The 19195-nt window shown below is 44.6% G+C and overlaps 1 protein-coding gene across 5 annotated transcripts in view; it reads left to right on the forward strand.

Moving 5' to 3' along the window:
• The window catches only part of JARID2 (jumonji and AT-rich interaction domain containing 2), a 244114-nt gene that overhangs the window by 180619 nt on the left and 44300 nt on the right, over window positions 1-19195 (forward strand). For 4 of the 5 annotated variants that reach the window (XM_029242945.1, XM_029242949.1, XM_029242948.1 and 1 more), the window contains 2 exons: window positions 450-619; window positions 14725-14901. In XM_029242945.1, coding sequence (XP_029098778.1) covers window positions 450-619; window positions 14725-14901 — 347 coding nt within the window. The remainder of the gene's footprint in view (window positions 1-449; window positions 620-14724; window positions 14902-19195) is intronic. The other variant, XM_029242947.1, reaches the window with a different exon arrangement.

Below are 19195 nucleotides of genomic sequence, written 5' to 3' on the forward strand. Positions count from 1 at the left end.
GTCCTTACACAATATGAAGGCGGTTGTGCATGTGTCTGTGATAGTATCGTGTTAAAGCACAGAATATGCTAAATAAATGTGGTAGATGATTTGTGAAAAAGCACGGAAGTCATTAATACCGTGTCACCTAATACCGCACGCCACTTTGGAAATACCCAGGCACACACTGGTTTGTGCACAGGCACGCGCTTGTGTGCAAACGTACACACGTGCTCATCGTGCATATTTTATATCAGTGTAGAAAATGTAGCCCTTTAAAGCAAATTTATTGCCCTTTAAAGCAGGCTTGTGGTTTACAAGAGTGAGAGAGATATAGAGAACCTTAATTAGAAACAAAGAGTTTGCTTGAAATAAGGTCTCTCTTCCCTTTTGTGTCATGCTTTTATTGCTGCAGGTAGATCTATATCCTCCGATCTCTGCTTGTTGTTAATTTTCTTTTGCTTTTACAGGCCCAGGCTGCAAGCACAAAGGAAGTTTGCTCAATCCCAGCCGAATAGTCCCAGCACAACTCCAGTAAAGATAGTGGAGCCATTGCTACCCCCTCCAGCTACTCAAATTTCTGACCTCTCTAAAAGGAAGCCTAAGACAGAAGATTTTCTTACTTTTCTCTGCCTTCGAGGTAAGACTGTGTTGCCATTTTGGAGGGAGCAGCCTGGTTGAAGGAAAAAGGGGCAAGGCCTGTCCCCAGGAGTTTTGATGTTGGCTTTGGTCTCTGCTCTACAACCTCTTTGAATTCCCAGCCTGGTTTGAGGGAGTGAGAGTGTAAAGTGAGGAATCCCACCCAGAGGGTGCTTGAGCCTTCCTGTTTCTCCTTCCCTTTTCCTCTGATTCCTGAATCACCTTTCTTGGCATCTCAACACACAGTGTCACAGTTTGTAGTCTTACTTTTTTTGTTTTTTTGTAGTCTTACATTTTTATAATTGACTTCTCCCTGACATGCTTTTAGGACCTCTGCCACCCCAGCATCACCGTCACACACATGCTTTGCAAACTTGGCTTTTTGTTTTGTAATTTTTTTTTTTTTGGTGGGGTAGTTGTGGATGGGTGTTAGTTCCCGTTTCCTAGTGTTTCCTGAGGTCTGAGAATAAGCCACGCTAATGGAGGGTCCACTCCCTCCCCCCGCCATACTACTTTAGGAAAAATAACAGTAGTGCTTTGTAGGTGTAGAAAACAGTGGAAATATTGGTCTGTCCATACGAACAGGACCAATGAATGGAGTGCACGGAGAGGATTTTGTAATTACAAAATTACAATTTTGTAATGAAGGATGGGTTTGGATTTACATGGCCTTATTTTGGGAAAGTCTTTACTGTAGGAACTAAATGAGGGAAGAACACAGAAAATGGTGAGGGAGATTGAGGGGCCTCTCCATTTCAGGTAGGAGCATCACAGAAGGGAGTCTTCGAGCTTCTCGTTGCCCTGTTGGGCCATAGCATTTCAGTCTGTTCTTTGATTGATGGTGCTCACGTTGGTCACTGAATTGCGGCAGGTCTGTCAGGCTTTTCCACGGAAAGCGGACCCTTGGCAGCTTTTGTGATTATACATATTTCATCGTGAGGCTCTTTGTTTTTGTTTTTTTTGTGGTACGCGGGCCTCTCACCGCTGTGGCCTCTCCCGTTGCGGAGCACAGGCTCCAGATGCGCAGGCTCAGCGGCCATGGCTCACGGGCCCAGCCGCTCCGCGGCATGGGGGATCCTCCCAGACCGGGGCACGAACCCGTGTCCCCTGCATTGGCAGGCAGACTCTCAACCACTGCACCACCAGGGAAGCCCACGAGGCTCTTTGAAACTCCATATTTCATTTCTCATCAAACTTGATTTACTCATTTTTTGGGGATCTGGATGGGCTCATTTCCTGTTTTGTTCAGAGGGTTGTAGTCTGTTACTCATCTGTTTTGATGTTTGATTGTCCCAGATCCCATCAGTGTAGCCCCTTCAAGCTGGCTGCCTTGCCCTTTGACACGTCCCTGTCATGCTCCCATCCCAGCTCCCTGACGCAGTGGAATGTCCTGGACTCTTGTTGTGTACTCCCTCCCTCAGCCCCGAAATCAGCCATTTCTTCTAAGAGCCCTGTTCATTTTAAGGAACAGCTGCTCTTTAGAAGCTAGGGTCTGGGCTTGAGGTGTGCTCATAGCTATCAGAGGGAAATGCGTTGTGTGTGTGGGGGGGCATGTGCAAGGGCATGTATGTGCACATGTCTCTAGGTCTATTAAAATCCATGAACGAGCACCAGTACCTCCTAATTTTAGTTTAGCACCAAAGGGTTCCTTCTGGTTTTCTGTTTTTTTTTCCTATATTAAACAGTGAGAAAGTTGACTCCTGTTATCCATAAATTGTTTATTTGATCCATCTTTTCCAGTGTGCCCCACCTCCCATCTCTTCTGCCACCCTCCCCATGGAGCCCTTCTGATCTCACTTGGCTGGGACCCTGTGAACAGCCTGACCTGTGTGTGAACACCTACCTCTTCATCCTCCTTTGGCTCTCGCACACCACAGGGGCTGCCGTGGTCATTACACACACACACACACACACACACACACACACACACACACACCCCTTGTACCAGTTTGCTTTAGGACTAAATTGTTAGGGAAGGGAAAATGAAGGGTGAGGTTTTTGTTTGAGATTACAGGCTACTGATATGATAGTCCTGGGAGACTCAAGACATAAAGGAGGAGAATAACTGTATTTCAGTGCGGACCACTTCTCCCTCACGAAAGGGAGGTGGGGTGGGTAGCAGGGCCTCCTGCCAGCATCTCCCTTGGGTTTGAAATAGCTCTTTGCCGAAGGAGTCTAGCGATCCTAGGTGTTGAGGGTGGAGATGGAAAGGAAGGCATAAAAACCCACTAGCAAAGAACCAAGTGCAGGATTGGCTGTGAAGGGTGAAAGGAAGAGGAAAGATGAGAGTGACCAGCCGGCTGGTAGACGGTGGGGTGGTGTCATGAGCAGTGGAGAGTGAGTGGGACCAGGTGCTCAGAAGAAGGAATTTGAGCCAAAGGGATCTTTGAAGGGTCAACAAGTATCATCAGAAGCAAGACGGCTCAGGTAAATAATTAAAGCTCTGTGTTGGTAAGACTCTTCATTGTGTCTTTTTAATCCCACTGGAGCCACATTTACCTTGGAGCCATGCCTTAACTCTTTTCTTTAGGAAGATTCACTGATCGTGTTCTATTAGGATGTCAGAAAACTGCTCTGCAGATTATGGAATTTAGTTACGAAAGTTTTTACCTATGGAGTGGGTGTGACTTGTTTTTAGAGCGGAATTTGTATGTTTGTGCCATGTGCCTATATATGCATAAGTTTTTTAAAATCATATTTTCTCTGGTTTGGGGTGATTTAGGGAGGACCTTGCTTGGAGAGGCATGCTTATTACTCGAGTAAATGGCACATAGGGAAAACATTACCAAGTACCCAACTTTGACATTTCCAGGCTCTAGACACAAGAGAATCATGTCTTTTCGTAGACACAGTTTACTTCTGTCACTTGTCAGATGGAACAAAAGTTTCAGTAAGTGAAACATAAGATGTTTAATTTTGGAAAAATGCTCTGAGGCTTGGAAAGTTATTCCTACATTCATGAGCCAGACAATAAAAATAGGTTTCGTTGTTTATTTTAGCTGATGTGCAATAAGGTTTTGACACAGAGTATTGCACTCTCTTACTCTTCCTCCTGTGCTTTTTAGATTTAAGGTATTTTATTTTAAAAGCCAGGGCTGTGTGAGGTCAGGTGTGTTTACCTGATCTGGCTTTTCTAAAAGCCTCAAATGATAGGTGATTCGCTAAGTGCTTCATGATATTGGAAATGTGATGGGTTTGGTGGCCTTAGATGGCATACTTTAATATGCAGTTGCTTGAGCTAATTAAAACTCATATTTTGGGCTTCCCTGGTGGCGCAGTGGTTGAGAGTCCGCCTGCCGATGCAGGGGGCACGGGTTCGTGCCCCGGTCCGGGAAGATCCCACATGCCGTGGAGCGGCTGGGCCCGTGATCCATGGCCACTGAGCCTGCGCGTCCGGAGCCTGTGCTCCGCAACGGGAGAGGCCACAACACTGAGAGGCCCGCGTACCGCAAAACAAAAACAAAAACAAAAACAACAACTCGTATTTTGAGGTGTACAAGGGTTAAATAGACAAAGCCTCTTGTAGTGGTACTTTAATAATTCTCTTTCAGTTTCAAATGTTGAAACTTTTTTTAGTTATAAATGTATTTCATGTTCCTCTAGGGAAGATCAGCAGAAAAGATGGAGAAACAGACCAAAAAAAAAAAAAAAATCAAAATACCCCTCATCTCCCAGAGACAACCACTGTTTATCATCTCCTTGGTGAAAATGTTACTAAGCCTTCTCTGTGCATATACAATACAAGTCACACACCCCAAATGGAATTGCATTATATTTTTATTTTTGCAATCTGGTTTTCCTATTTCACACTCTCACATAAATACCCCTTCCATCTTGTGGATGTCTCATCATTTATCTAATTCTTGATTTACATGTAGATGTATTTCTAACTTTTAGGCGTCAACTGCTGGTGACACTTCCTCACTTAAGTCTTGGCCTCACCTGGCATCTCAACAGACAAAGTTGATAGTTGGGAATTTGATTAACTTTTTCTTTTATACCTGCATTCTAATTCTGCCGCTGCTTTTTTCGTTCGGGTTCCACACCAAACAGAGCTTGTCTGAGCCCCAAACTTCATGCTCAGCCTCAAGAGCCCGGCCACTCCATCACCCTTTACAGGAGTCTCTGGGTAAAGGAGACAGTCTTGATAGGCTTCAGTATTGGTGGGAAAGAAAGCCTGGCTGCAGAAATCGTGAAGGAATCAAAGACCTGGAAACGATGTTTATTGCCAAGGATTACAGATCATCCTTTTCTCCAGTCCTCCGTTATTACCCGTAATAGTCTCAGCGCTAATTTGGAATATGGAAGAGAATGAATCTTGAGACTGAGAAAAAGCTGGCAAGTAGAGTTCTTTAAGCCTTGGTGTTCGTTACCCATCAGTGACACTCAGCAAGCCCAAGACCCAGCCTTCTCCCCACAGCTCCATTAATATCTTCAGCGAAAGCCTGGGGTGGGGAAAAATGATACGATTAATAACTCTGGGATTAGTGTGTACATGTCAACACAGCAGCCAGTTGTTCAGGGATAAGAAGCTTTAGAGATTTAAAAAATCTGTCGTAAGGCACGCATAGACCTTTCAGCTAAGTTTGGCAGGGCTCTCTCCTTTCCTATTTAATATCATGACCTAAAACCTCTAAAGGAACGGAAGAGTGAATAGTGCAGCCGGCCCGAAGTGTTTGCCTGCAGTGTATTTATCTTTAAATGGCTGCTTTGAAGGGGGTCCACATGGCTCCTGCCAGAGGCATAATTAGCATCTTTTGCCGAGAAGGGGGAGGGGTGTGTGCCCTGGGCAGCGTGCATCGATTCTAACCATCGCAGCATTTTCTGTCACCGGTCTCGTTATTCTTAATGAGTTCTGTCTTCTTCTCTTTGTCCTGACTATGATTATTAGCAGGTTAAAAAAGCTTAACACAGCAGAGCAGTGGCAGGTTAAATGATTCTCTTATTTATATTTTTCTCTTTATGGGGCTCTGCAAACAAGGGGGATTCCCAAGGGGCATCCCTGAAAATACACATCTACACATGGTTCCTTCTTCTGACCGTGGGTGTCACAGTCCAGTGTCACAGTTCGGAGGAAAGAGAGCTATTTTGGAGGAGGAGCCATGGCGAAGCAGTCCTTTCTGTTTTGGGAGTGCTTGCCTTTTGTTTCGCAGGTCTTAGAGAATCTTCAGCCGTCATTCAATTGCTAATTAATTCAGCAAGCCTTTATTGAACGTTTTTTATATGCCAGACACTAGAAAACAGATTAGCAACAGGAAAGCAGTATCCCTGTGGTAGGTGCGATAGACCAACTAGGCAATGCCAGGGTAGAGGGTGCACGTGTGGAACCGGAAGGGACTCTGCCCAAGGCTCTCTGGGATGGAGCTGGCTTTGTAGAAGGAGAAAGTTCTGCAGGAGCCCCTGCCAAGGCCTGGGATGGTGTTGGGTTTGTTTTTTGGAGGGCCCCTCGTTAAAGCAGGGGAGTTAGACGTGTCCGATTCTGTGGGCCCTGGGCTGGATACTCACCGAGGTTCTTCAGCTGAGAGAGGAGACATAACACGTCCAGACCCTTATTGAGTAAGATGATCTCGGCTAGAGGAAGGGCTCTCTAGCGGGTTATTGTAGGAACACAGGCCGGAGGCTGAATGATCCTAGTGGATCTTGGGCAGATGACTTAAACCACTCTAAGTCCAAGTGTCTTCTTTTGTAAAATAGGTGTGTAGTTAGCACACAGTTGCTGTGGAGTTAAAGTCATGGGTATGAAGCAGGCCAGATGGTGCCTGTGGTGACCATCCAGTGGACTTAACTTAGGTTTCCCAGTGAATTTAGGCAGGCGAAGAGGGTATTGGAGGAACCTTCCATTTGCAACTGAAGAGGCACGATGTAGAAGACCAGCTGAGGAGAATGCAGGTACCAGAAGAGACAGACCACCCGTGAACTCTCTCTAAAGGCATTCATTGGCTTTATTGGTAAGGAGCACATGTTTTGATAAGAGTACTGGAGTTGGGTATTGAGGAAGCCTGGGGTGATTTCGAGGTCACAGAATGAAAGGGGATTAACCTGCTATAAAGCAATTAAGTAATCCTCCAATTGCAAGGAACACTATGGCACTAGTAATGAACTTCCTTGAGCAAAATGGGAATACTTTACATGAACTCTTTGGGGAGGAAGCCCTTCTGTCACGGTGATGATACACAGCTTTTTTTTGATGGATCCTTTTGAGAGGTGTCGCATCTTAATTTTTGAGAGCGGTAACAGACAAAGTGGTATTCTTGCCACCCTGAGGATTTCAGTGGCCAACCCTCACTTTTCTCCAGATCAGACTGGCCTTATGTTCCTCATATGCTTAGTTTTCCAAGAGTCTGTATACTTGGCTTAGTTGTGCTGAGCAAGCAATTTACTTGCCAGGATAGTTTATCGGGCTAGTTATGAAGAAATACGAAACCGTTGTGTCCTTAAGCGCCAAGGAGGGGAAGGATGGATCCCCTTTAATTGCTCTGTGACCTCGATCAGTCGTTAAGACTCCAAGACATTTTGCTCAGAGGGTTGGCCCCACTCCAGACTATCTGGCCTCCGACCAGGCTTTGCCCTCCCTGCAGATAGAGCAGCTCCCTTCTCCCTGCCAGTGGCTGCTGGCGCGGAGTCAGTATCCCTCTCACAGTTGCCTGTGGCCTCCCCCTTAGTCTCTGGAGAGTCCCTTAGTATTTCTTGTCCTTTCTGAAATCCATTTAGAGAAGGTAGATGGAAGTAAGGAGAGTCCTGTTTTGTTTACAGAGCACCTTGCTGGCAGCTGACAGCACTAAAGTCATCAGGATCCATGTCCCAAAGGCAAGGTGCCCCTTCTACCGTATTTACGTCTGATAGGATTTGTGGACACTTTCGTGGTGGAGAGAGCACAGACTTGGGTGTTCGGGTAGTCTGTGTGTGGCCTTGATGAAGTTAGTTTCTGACTTGTTTCCACTTCTGCTGGGTCGAGTGTGCTCTGTGGTGTGATCTGCACGTTCACTTGCTGGGAGGAGATCCAGAGACCTCATTGCATTTGACTGGATGTGTATGCGTTTGTGTACGTTTCAAGTCACAGGTGTAGACAGCCTCATGGGAAAGACAGTAAGCAGATTATTCCAGCTTTTAGTTAAATGATACTTTCTCCCTTTGCTGTGGTCGGCTAGGTCGGCACTTGAGCCGATGTGTCCAGAGGGAAAGTGGTTCTCGTTGCCAAGTCCCTCATGTCAGGGCTCTTAGGACACGTGCCCTGCCGTGGGGCATTTCCTAAATGTGCGGTCAGACTGGCACACCTGGGAGCACGTAACTGAAGAGGGGGACACTGAAGTGACCGTCATATCATCACTTCCTCCCTGTTCTTCCTGAAAAAAGGCTCTTACGGGCTGAAGGTTTCCAGCTCTCACAACGCATTACTCTGCCCAAGTTCCAGAAATTCTAACTGTTGAGTTCATTTTGTGTTTCCATCCTATTTCTGTGCACCGCACTGCCCCCCTCCCCTTGTTGCCAGTCTGCTAACTTTCCCACTTAGTAAAGCAGAGAGGAAAGAGATTGCCTTTGCTCTCACCTGTGGAAAGTGACAGCCTGCTTTTATAGTTTCGAGTTGTTTTTGTCACTGAAGCCATGTGTCAGCCTAATGCACTGAAGTGTGGGTGTTGACAGTGCTTTTGCATATGCTACCTCGTAGGCCTCTGGGGTCATCACAGATGTTATGTCTGAAGACATTAATCTCATTGTACAGACAAGTAAACTGAGGCTCCTGACAACGGGCACGTGACTGCCAAGCTGATGCTTCATCCTGGACTTCTGGATTCCATGTAGAGTTCTTTTCAATGATTGGCGTCCTGTTTTTGGATAACGTGTGTATTATAAGGGAGAGCAGTTCCAGGACGGGCTTCATCGCCCAGGTGCCTCCTTATCCCATAAGGAATTAGGGGGTCCCTTGGTGTTTGGCCTTTGGCTGGCGGGCTGTTTCCCAAGCCCTGCTAAATGTGCCCCTGGTGGTGCCAGAAATGACATTAGCTGCATGTTTAAAAATTTTATTGTAATATTAACTACATTTTTTTTAGGGCATGTGATATTAATTTTCTACTGATAAAATAGAATCCATTTAAATCATGAATATGAATCACTTTAAAGAAAATAGCAGGTGGATATGGCACATAATCTCAGGGCCTGTGGAAGTGGGTGAGGTTTGGGAAGTCTTGGTGTAAATTCTTCTTCCCTGGTAAATTGTAAAGGCCGACCTGGAAGAGACAGAGGTCATCATTCAGTGTGTTACAGTTGTCCCAGTCTTTCAGGGCACTTGGTGTTTACGTGTGGTGTGCCTGAGTGTTCAGGGTGAGTTCGGATGTCTGGTCTGTGAGGGTTGCTGGTGCCTGGATCAGTGCCGGCTACATACACAGCGGGATGAATGGACCAAGGCAGTTGTACCCACTTTCTCCCTTGACTCTCCAGTTTCGAAGGATGGAGCTCTCTCCTCTCCTCTAACTCGGGAAATCAGTAAATAACTATCCCTTTCTCCCCCTACCCAGGCCCTACCAGGTCACTTTGAAGTTCTGTATTTTAATTTAATATGATAGTAGGGGCTGATTGCTTTCATTCTGTTTGTGTATCCTGAAGATCAATTACAGACACGCCAAATGGGGGGAGGGGAACAGCCCAGAGGTTATTAGGTCAAGCTACAGAATTTGACTCCCCAGCTAATGCCAGCGGGCAAGGAATCCCTTTAGGGTCTTTGCAAAATAGAGCTGAGCTATGTTTAGCATGTTAAGATAAAGAACTGGTCGGGGGAGGGAAGATAATGAGAACGAGGGCTTGTATGTGTACATGATTCATGGAGAAGAATCCAATTTTATAGAAACCACAGCCCAAATTAGAGAAAGCAAGCTTTTGGATTAAAATGATTTCTGTTGTGGTTGTAACATACCACAGTTTGATTTTTGTCCAGATGAAAACATTTGGTTTTCACTTCAGTAAATATTGTGGAGACATTGCCAGCTAATTCTGAAAAGTAATGAAATACGGCTTTGGCAAAGCGCAGATGCATTCTGCACTCCCGATTCCACCGACTGATCCAAGTTCAGATTTTTTTTTCACGTTTGCTAATGTGCTTGAATAATCAGGAGAGAAAAATCTGCCTGCGATTTTAATAGAAAACTGTATATACTAAATACACACTTATAACTACCCGCCCCCTCATACCCTATGCAATCCTTAACGCTCCTAAAACATTAAAAGCATTCACTTTTCATTGATTACTCCTTTAAAACTACAGAGTTTGTAAAGGAGCAAGATGGTGTGATTTTGTGTGATAAGCATCCTGTCTGACTTGCACGATTGGGGCTTATACCTCTGATGGGGAGAGCCCACCTGAGGACACCAGGTGTGGGTGCTGCAGAGCCCTTCCTTTCTCAGACCCCTTGTTTTCACCTCCTTCGCCTGTGTTTTGCAGCAGAGCCCTGCTGTAGAAAGGGAAGGTTATTTTCGTCCCCGTAGATCCATGCCCGTTTTTCTGAATGCTGAACCCACAATGAGCTTTTCAAAAGTTTGCCTCATCTGACATTTGGAGGGAAGACGTTTCCCTAATAAATTTTCTAGAGAGGAAGCTTACCTCTTACGTGCGAGAATCTATAAGGTGCCAACTATTCTTAACGAAAAATTCTAAAAACACGTATAGTCTTCTGTTTTCAAATACGAAATGTTAATTTAACTTTCTGTTCACACGGCCTCAATTTGATTATCTAATATTCCTGTTCACCCATTTTATACTGAAGAATGTGGGATAATTTACACCAGTGATAAACAGCACAGACTTCTGGTTGATTTTAGGGCTTCAAAATATCCTTTCCTTCATCTTTTTCTTTTTTTGTGTGTGTCTAGCAGATTCCTCCTCCTCTAAACTTATTTGTAAATTAGATAATTGAGCTTGTAGCCAGGCTAAGAAGAAATAAATATGCCCTATGTGAATGTCTTGACTAGTTTGGCTTCTCAGATGCTTTTGGTTTTCTTTTATGTTTGAGGTTCTTCTTTGGCTATTCTCTAGGTACTACCAGACAACAGTCAGTGTTTCTCCATCACCTTGATTATGAAATGTGAGGTGATCTTACTGGTTTTGTGTCAACAAGAAAGAAAGAAGCTGTTTTTGCTGCCTTTCCCCTCGTGCTGTGCTTTCTCCTGGTCTGGAATGTTGGCTTGGCCTCTCCGTGACTTTGCAGATGGACATGTCAGCGGGGTCTTAGAGGGATTTCCAGTAGCTACATGGTGACAGAGCTTTGGAATATGCAGCATTGTACTCTGTTGGATTTAGTCTTTTCTCCTTGCTTCAGTTTGACTACAAGGTTAATGAGAGGTACAGGTATGCAGGTCCCCAGTAAAATTCTGGAGGTCTGGTTTTTCTGGGGGAGAAGGCTGTAGTTGACGAGGCCACTACTGAGGGGCAGGTTATAGATTGGCAGTGGCTTCTTGAACAAAGCCTGGAGAATAGTAAGGCCATACCCAGGCTTGGGGAGAGTGCTGTCCATGATGAGTGGCACCTGCGGAGGGGAGAACTGGCACAAGCCTAATATTTGAACCAAGGGCATCTTGCCTCTGTTAGTAATTAACTGACCTCTCCGCCTGAGGATCCTTATTATTGAGCATTGGTCCTTTTCCTCCACTTATCCCTTCTCCCTTCTTTGTACGAGCCTCTCCATTCCCCATCTGGTTTGAGAATCTTCATTGCCTTTTATTTTGTTGATGCTTGATCTTTAGGTCCAGACCAACATGTCAGTCATCTGATGAGAACCCAAGTCACCTTTCAGGGTGAAAACATGCTGCTTTTATCCCCTGTGCCTCCATACTTAGAGAAATTGTGTCCTTTCCCACTTCTGACTGCAGAGCCAGTCCCGTCAGAAAGATTTTGTATTATTATAAGTTTTGGTTTGAGAGTGAGTCCCTCAGGAAACACACCTCTACCTCTCCTTTTACTAGTCTTCTGTTTTCTGTTTCACTTTTCTCTTAGCCTCTGACTGTCTTTTAGAATATGTAACAGGTTCCATCACTTTGTTTATATTTGCTGAGAAGCTGTTTAAAGAAATGGATTCATGGGACTTCCCTGGGGGTCCAGGGGTAAGGAATCAGCCTTACAGTGCAGGGGACTCTGGTTCGATCCTTGGTCAGGGAACTAAGATCCCACATGCCGCGGGGCAGCTAAGCCCGCGGGCCACAACTACTGAGCTCGCAAGCCTCAACTAGAGCCCGCAGTGCCACAAACTACAGAGGCCATGCGATCTGGAACCCATGCGCCACAGCTAGAGAGAAGCCTGCGCGCCGCAACAAAAGATCCCACGTGCCTCAACGAAGATCCCGTGTGCCACAGCTAAGACCCAGCGCAGCCAAAAATAAATAAATAAGTAATAAATAAATCTATATTTAAAAAATGGATTCATAAGATTGGTTGTTTTCTGCTTTTGTTGAAGAAATTACCCCATATGCTGTCTTTAAGATGTTAGTGAAACTTGGATTCTGAACTGAGCTCCTAACATCCCCTCCATTTTAGTTCTTTGGAACATAAATTTAATGTTCACCCCATTCTCAGAATCTTGAATGTAAGGAATGTGATGCTTTATACATTGGGTTTGAGTTTCAAAAACTCCTCAACAGATTCTGTAGGTGGCAGTTAATTATTTCTCATGTGTTTCATGTAGATTTTACCTGATTCTGTTTGAAACATAGATTTACTTTCCCCCTTTTGAAGTTACTCCCAAATGGCCTCTGTTGCAGTTTATTGCCTTTTCTCCTGGGGGGGGGGGCGGGAAAGAGGAAGGTGAAGAGGGTAATGGCTTACTTCCTGGAATTATAGCCTTTAATCCTGCTTCCCTCCGACAGAGGGCAGAGTGGGCTGTGGAAGTTACTGCAGGGTCTACCCGAAAACCTGCTCTTCACAGTACTAACCCATTTTCTGATTTCAGCCGCTGGTCAGTGCATCCATGATAGTGTGTAGGAAGGTTCTTCTTTAAAGGAAGTTAGATGTGGATATTTTGATCTCGAAGGAACTTGAAGAGATTTATTTATTTAACCTATTCCTTCTCACTCTACTGAAGAGGGAAATGTAGTGGCTGAGTGTAACTTCCGGGTGTTGAGTCCCCAGCTCTGTCTAGCAGCATGTAGTGTGTTACCTCGTGTCATGTTACATGCTAGGATGAGTTGGAGTTTATGGTAAATTTCCTTTTCTTTTTCTCTCTTTTTTTTCTTCTCTCTCTTTTTTTTTTTTTTTTTTTTTACTCAGAACCTCTTTTGAGTGCTGAAATAAGGTTTCTCCTGCTTTTTCTTAAGTACTTAAAAAGTTAGATTTAGGAAAGGATCTAACGGTATGGGTATATTTGGCTGTGGAGGTACTTAATGTATATCTGTGTGGATGGTAAGTTCCAACTGAAAACTTCGAAGAAGGAAGCTAATAAGGGTGGTGTCTCCTCTTTTTCTATTCAGTCTTGTACCAATTGTAAAAGCACTTAGTACAAGGGTAAATATATTGTTCCAGTGGAAATACGGCCAGATATCCTCCTCCTTTTTTTTTTGAAAAACTTCATCTCTGACTTCTATTTGATTAGACGATTTTCCCCAAAGCCTGTGTCAGACCTTCCTTCTGTTGAGAGCCTGCTTCTAATTGGAAGTGATCAAAGGGGAGAAAACAAAGGAGATGGCTTTTGTCAGAGTGTATCCAATTCTGTTATCCACAGATTTTTTTGTCACATACATCCCTTTGGAGTTTCATTTCCGTTCAGTGGTGTGACCCACATAACTTGTAGGGTTTTGAGTATTGGTAGGTCATTGATGACAACAAGAGGAAGGTAGTGTCTTTGCCTTTGTGTTTCTGGGAGCTGGGCGGTTTGGGTTTCCCACTTCAGTGCCGTGATACCACTCAGTCATGTCCGTCTCCTTGTTAGAACATGCAGCCCCGCAGTTGGACAGGAATGGTTTAAACCATTGTGGATGAAGTCTGAGATCCCTATTTGGGAAGGAGAGCAAATTTGGTTACTTGAATCTTGACCGGTGTTCCTGGAGTGTTAGCTCATTCACAGGAAGCTGTCGAGAAGAAATTAACTTCACATTTATTAGTTCTTCCGTTACTTGATAGTAGCTCTCCTCAAGATACCTAATGGGAAAGAAGATTTGACGTGGGGCCAGAAATTAACTCAGGGGCTTAAAAATATTTTGATCAGTTAATCAATTAATTTGAGGGATTTTTAACAGCCTTCGGTCCCAAACAGTATACCAATTAATTGACAGATCTCCTTCTGAAAATTCATGATTTGATAAAGAAGAACTGTAGTGTGCTTCTTTGTAATATTGAGCTTATTTTCTGGTGTTTTTGTTCTGTCTTATGTTCAGAAACAAAACCATTTGGGGATGAGGAGGTTAAGGTGTGAAAGGAGTAAGGGATGTGTATGAAGAGGGTTTTTTATTTTTTTAAACCAGCCTTTCAGTTAGTGTTATGCAGGAATTTATTTTAATAATTTTACATGCTGTTAACCTGATCATCATATCAAAGTAGCTTCCAAATATATTGTGGTTTTTGGGAACCCATCCCTGTCATTCACCCCATATGAATAGGAGATAGTTTCCTTCTATAAGGAAATGTCATATTTTGTTTTCACTACTTGCTTCTGATTGTCTCTTCTTTCATTTTAAATTCGTTAGCTCAGATTCATACTTTTTAAGTCTAGAAAGTTAAAGACACAACCCAGAATAGTCTCTTGTCCTTGACGCCGTGGGTAGATTTAAAAAAAAAAATTTTATTAATTTTTCTTGCTCAGTTCAGTCCTTGGTGGTTTTTCCCTTCCCTTCTTAGGAACTATTCAAATGAGATTTTAAAAATTTTCCTTTGTCATGTTTGGTGAATGGCATCATCCCCCAGCTGGGGGATTTTGTTTGAAATCTGTTAAAAGGACACAGATGGAGTTATATTTCCCGGGGCATGTTTGAAAAATAAATTAAAAATGGCAGTAGAGATAAATAGCTTTGTTTTATCTGCTCAGTCATGAGGATTTCAGTTTGTAACTTAACGAATGGCTCCATTTGAAGCGCGCCTCTGGAAGGGGTGAGGATCCAGGCCTGTGTTTATGCACCTTCTTTTAAACCCACTAGGTTCTCCTGCGCTGCCCAACAGCATGGTATATTTCGGAAGCTCTCAGGACGAGGAGGACATCGAGGAGGAAGATGATGAGACAGAAGACGTCAAAACAGCCACCAACAATGCTTCATCTTCATGCCAGTCGACCCCCAGGAAAGGAAAAGCCCACAAGCATGTTCACAATGGACATGGTAGGCCCGCTGTTGAATTTGGGTTAAAAAAGCTAAAATCCAAAGCTTTGGGTGAAACGTAGAATCGATCCTATGTTGAGAAGATGAAGGCTGCGGAGCTGGTGGCGAAGCTAGTTTTGGATGCTTCTTTAAGTACCAGGCACTTAGCAGTCATTGGTGTAACACAGTCCAATCAAGTGTGTCCTAGACAAATAAATTGTTAAGATGAGGATACGTATTCTTATGTTTGCGGAGCTGATGATAAATTCCATAAGAGTGGCAGACGTAGGAACTGGAAGAGGAAGACGTCACATCTAAACAGAGATGGTCAAGATGATTTTGTGAAGACGCTATTGTGATCAACTTACTGTTGTGACTTTAGCAGGCAGAGATAGTGAAGAAAGGAAAGTGTTATCCAGTATGTGAAATCAAGTACATGAATATGTATTGTGAACTAGACTGATTTTTTTTTCCCCCCTCGACTGTTAACATTGTGGGGGAGGACACGTAGCCCACAAAACAGGAACAAAAGCGTTGAATGTGAGAGAGAGAAAAGTATAAATAAGTTGGCTGTGGAAAGTGCTCAGTGGTTTTTCAACAGGGAGGTGACTTAATTGGAGTTACATTCTGAAAAGATTAAGTTGGCATCAATTAAGAGGATTTCATAAAGGGAAATGATTTAAAGAAGAGGAAACACATTGACAGGCTGTAATTGTAGGCAATTACCTGGCCAAAGGTAACGAGGGACTAAAAGGTGATCGTGGCAATGTAACTGGGAGGATATAAGTACAAAAATGTGTAGGTAGATAAAGAAATACTGCAGGGAGTAGGTGAGAGAACTTGATGACTAATTGGATTAGCATGGGGTGGGGGGAAGGAAGTAAGAAAAGACTAACGAAAAGGAGAGTGGAGCAAAGAGCATAAGGTTGGGAGAGGTGATGGCTGTTCTCTGTGAGTTCTTAACCGGATTCTTTGCTCGAGATCATACTTCCATTGGGACTCACAGAGACCCTAGAAGGTCGAGCGTCCCCGTCTACAAATGGCAGAAAACCAGTGCTGCCAGTAGGTGACTGAGGCAGAGGAAAGCTTCTCATTTTTCTTCCTCCACGGCTGTGCACTGAACTACTCCTTGTCTTTCTGGATCCAATGGGAAGTAGAGATGCAGGGCCAGCATCGCTTAGATGTGACAGGAATCTGTCTCGCCTGCACCACTGTTGGGCATTTTTGCCTTGTCAGCTGAGTGATTATTCATCTGTCCTGCTTCTTGCTTGCTTAGGGCTATGTTTAGGGGGCACAGAGACATGGTGAGTTCAGGACCTGACAGTTTGTCGGGGAGATGAGGTTAATAATCTCAGTGCATAACTCAGTATTTCTCAGCCTCCGCCTCTTCATCTGTAAGGTAGGGATTAAGTGAAGTGTTCGTGTAGCCTCTGTTAGCTGTGTGTGTAGACATGTTCATAGTTAAGGGGTGGCTTCTCTAATTTCCTTTTAGTGGGTGGTCTTTCAGAAATCCCCTTTGTGAGAGGGTGGATTGAGGGCTGTTTTCCATGAATGACCGTAAAAATATGAGCGTTTTCAGGATGGGTTCATCTGCGTTTTCTCTTTTGATTCCATCTACTTACTCTACAGCAGAGTCATGGGGAGATGGTCAGGGCAGGAGGTGTTTCTTGCTTTACAGTTGAAGAAATGGAAGATCTGATGTCTTGCACCCGTCACCCAAAGTGGCAGATTGCAGTCAAGATTTTTGAAATGCCCCCCGCGTTAGACACTACTCTGTTGTAAGGGCGAGCGTGTGAACAGGTGTGCTTTGCGATGGGTCCAGCCTGTGCTGTGATGGTGGAGCTACCACTCTCATCTGGTCGACAGCAGCAATGGCCTGGGAGACACAGCTCTGTGTGGGTCTCCAGTTGTGCTGTTCCCACATGGCTTTCATGTCTTTGGAGGTTTCGTGTCTTTAAAAACCCAAAGGATGGCAGTGCTTGCTTCTCTGCGAGGCCAGTGGAAGGACTGGGCTGAAGCCAGCTCGGAAATGCACAGGCCATTAGGAAAGCTTCTCCAGCTTTGAGTGACCCAGAGGAAGATGAGAGTTTTGTTGAAAAAGAGAAGTCAGCTTTGGAGAAGGCCAGTTTCTGCCTCAGATTCGGTATTTCAGAAAAACACTGAGTTCTCAACACCTAGTTAGCCGAGCTTACTTACCTGCCCTGTTCTACATCCTCTGTGACGTGAAGAAGGCCGATGACAAGGAAGCAAACTGCCACCAGCAGGTTATTAAAGCAAGACTTAGTGACACTGGGGAGTAAGGCCGCCCCCGGCAGGAGGGCGTAAGGAGATTCCTGAAGGTACCGTCCTCAGCAGGAGAGATTAGAGGGCCATCACCCAAAAGTGGTAAAACGAAAACGTAAGCATCTTTGAAAACTGAACATTTAGCTGTGGAATAGTGTTCCTTTCCCAGCCATTTCTAGATAATTGAAATTACACTGTAACACCAAATTGCATAACACACACGTTTGTTCCTCCCCACACCCCCCACCCCCCGTTCTGTTCCCATAAAGGTCTTTATCAGCATCAACTAGTCATCAGGAGCTTCGTTTCCTGCCCCTTTTAAGGCTTAATTAGCTGTGCCTTGCTGGGTAGGCATTTGATTTCTCTGATTGTTAATTTCCTCTTCTATGAAACAAGCAGGATAGTGTAGATGGTCATTCATTTGTTCCTTCCTTCATTTATATCCCGGAATAAAGAAATAGTTACTGCGTGTGTCTCGGGTACAGGAATCGTTACCATTGAGATCTGTTATGGTGGATGGTGGGCATTGCTGTGTGTTAAAGGGAAGGGCTTTTCCAGGATGACCTGATTAGCTGGGTGAAGATTCTTAACTAAAATTTTATTCCTGGAATCCATTTTTTTCCTCCCTGAGACATTAGTACCATTTTCAGATTAAAAACATTTATATCCCACCCTGTTTTCATCTCCTTCTCATTCCCATCTATACTATATCTTCTTGTCCCTATTATGACCCATAGGAAACTTGGTACCCTGTTGTCTCCCTCAGAGTATGAGTTGCAGAATGGCAGCAGTGAACCCCAGGACTCTAGTGGTTTTCACAAGAATCCTCCAAGCAGTCAGGCTGGGATCCCTGAGGACTCTGTTTCCATGATTAACAAACACAGATCAAACAGTGGCAGAATTCCCGTGGCAGCTTGCACTTGTCTTTCCTGCTTTGTTTTTACTGAGACCCTTTTCTTTGTAAATACAGAGCAGAATTTCTTGAAATTCCTTGTAATGGGATTTCATCTTGGGTACCTATCAGTTATAAAAGCGGATAATTGTTTAAACGTGACATCTGTCAACAGAATGAAACATATTCCTAAAGAGGGTTCACTTGTAATAGAAAGTTCTCTGCGGGAGTACAGAAGGTGTTTACCTGGTCTGTTGGCATGGCATTGGGCCAGTGGCTTTATCGGTAAAGAAAGCAGATAGATGGTCGGTGATTATGTATATGAGGAAACTGCTTGGGCTCACCCAGGACCAGCCCTGACTGACTTTGTTTCTTCTGTCTGGGGTTCAGAGGGGGCCTCCTTCAGGTTCAGAAAACTGAACTTCTGCAGTTCAGGTTCAGAGAGCACCTGCAGAGCCTCAAGCTTGATTAGATTTGCAAGGCGCTGATGACTGCTTGCTTCCTAGTGAGCAGCAGGCCGGTGTCAGAGGGTTCCTGAGCCATGAGGCCGACCACTTGGGCTTGCCGCTCCCCAGGATGGATGAGAAGGCCCTGTGGTGTGACACCTGTGCCACGGGGAGGCCGGGGATGCTCTTGTCCTCCTTCATGTGGCCCTCCCACGCCTCGGCCCCCACTCCCTGATTTTAGAGGGCACTTGGTGAACATGAGCTAAGAATCATTCTGGAGAGTAAAGTAAGTTCTCTGGCTGCATGGGAAGAAAAGGCGGGGTGCAGTTCGTGAATGAGATGAGGGCGTTCCTTTTCCCAGCCCTTGCCTTAGTTTTTGATTGACTGATTGATTGATACTTGCCTCAGTTTTAACTCCCTCATTTTCCAAAAAGTAAAATCTACAGACAGATCATCTCCATTTCCTTCTGATTTTGGACTCAGGTGAACAGTGTACCAAGTGTGAAAGTAGATTTTCTAACAGGGAAAACCTGGATGAGGCCATAATCACCACGTGGTCAAGCAGGTCCTCAGAATTGCGGAATTTTTCCACATGAGAGAGTGGAGAAGCAAGCTGCCTTTGGGCTCTTCTCCCTGACACACAGGATTTCTCTTGTCCAGCGGTGCTTGGCGCCCCCCCCCCCCCCCCCCCCCC

The sequence above is a fragment of the Monodon monoceros genome, unplaced genomic scaffold (assembly GCF_005190385.1).
Source record: "Monodon monoceros isolate NGI ecotype Baffin Bay Population unplaced genomic scaffold, NGI_Narwhal_1 Super_Scaffold_3, whole genome shotgun sequence".
Taxonomy (NCBI): Eukaryota; Metazoa; Chordata; class Mammalia; order Artiodactyla; family Monodontidae; genus Monodon; species Monodon monoceros.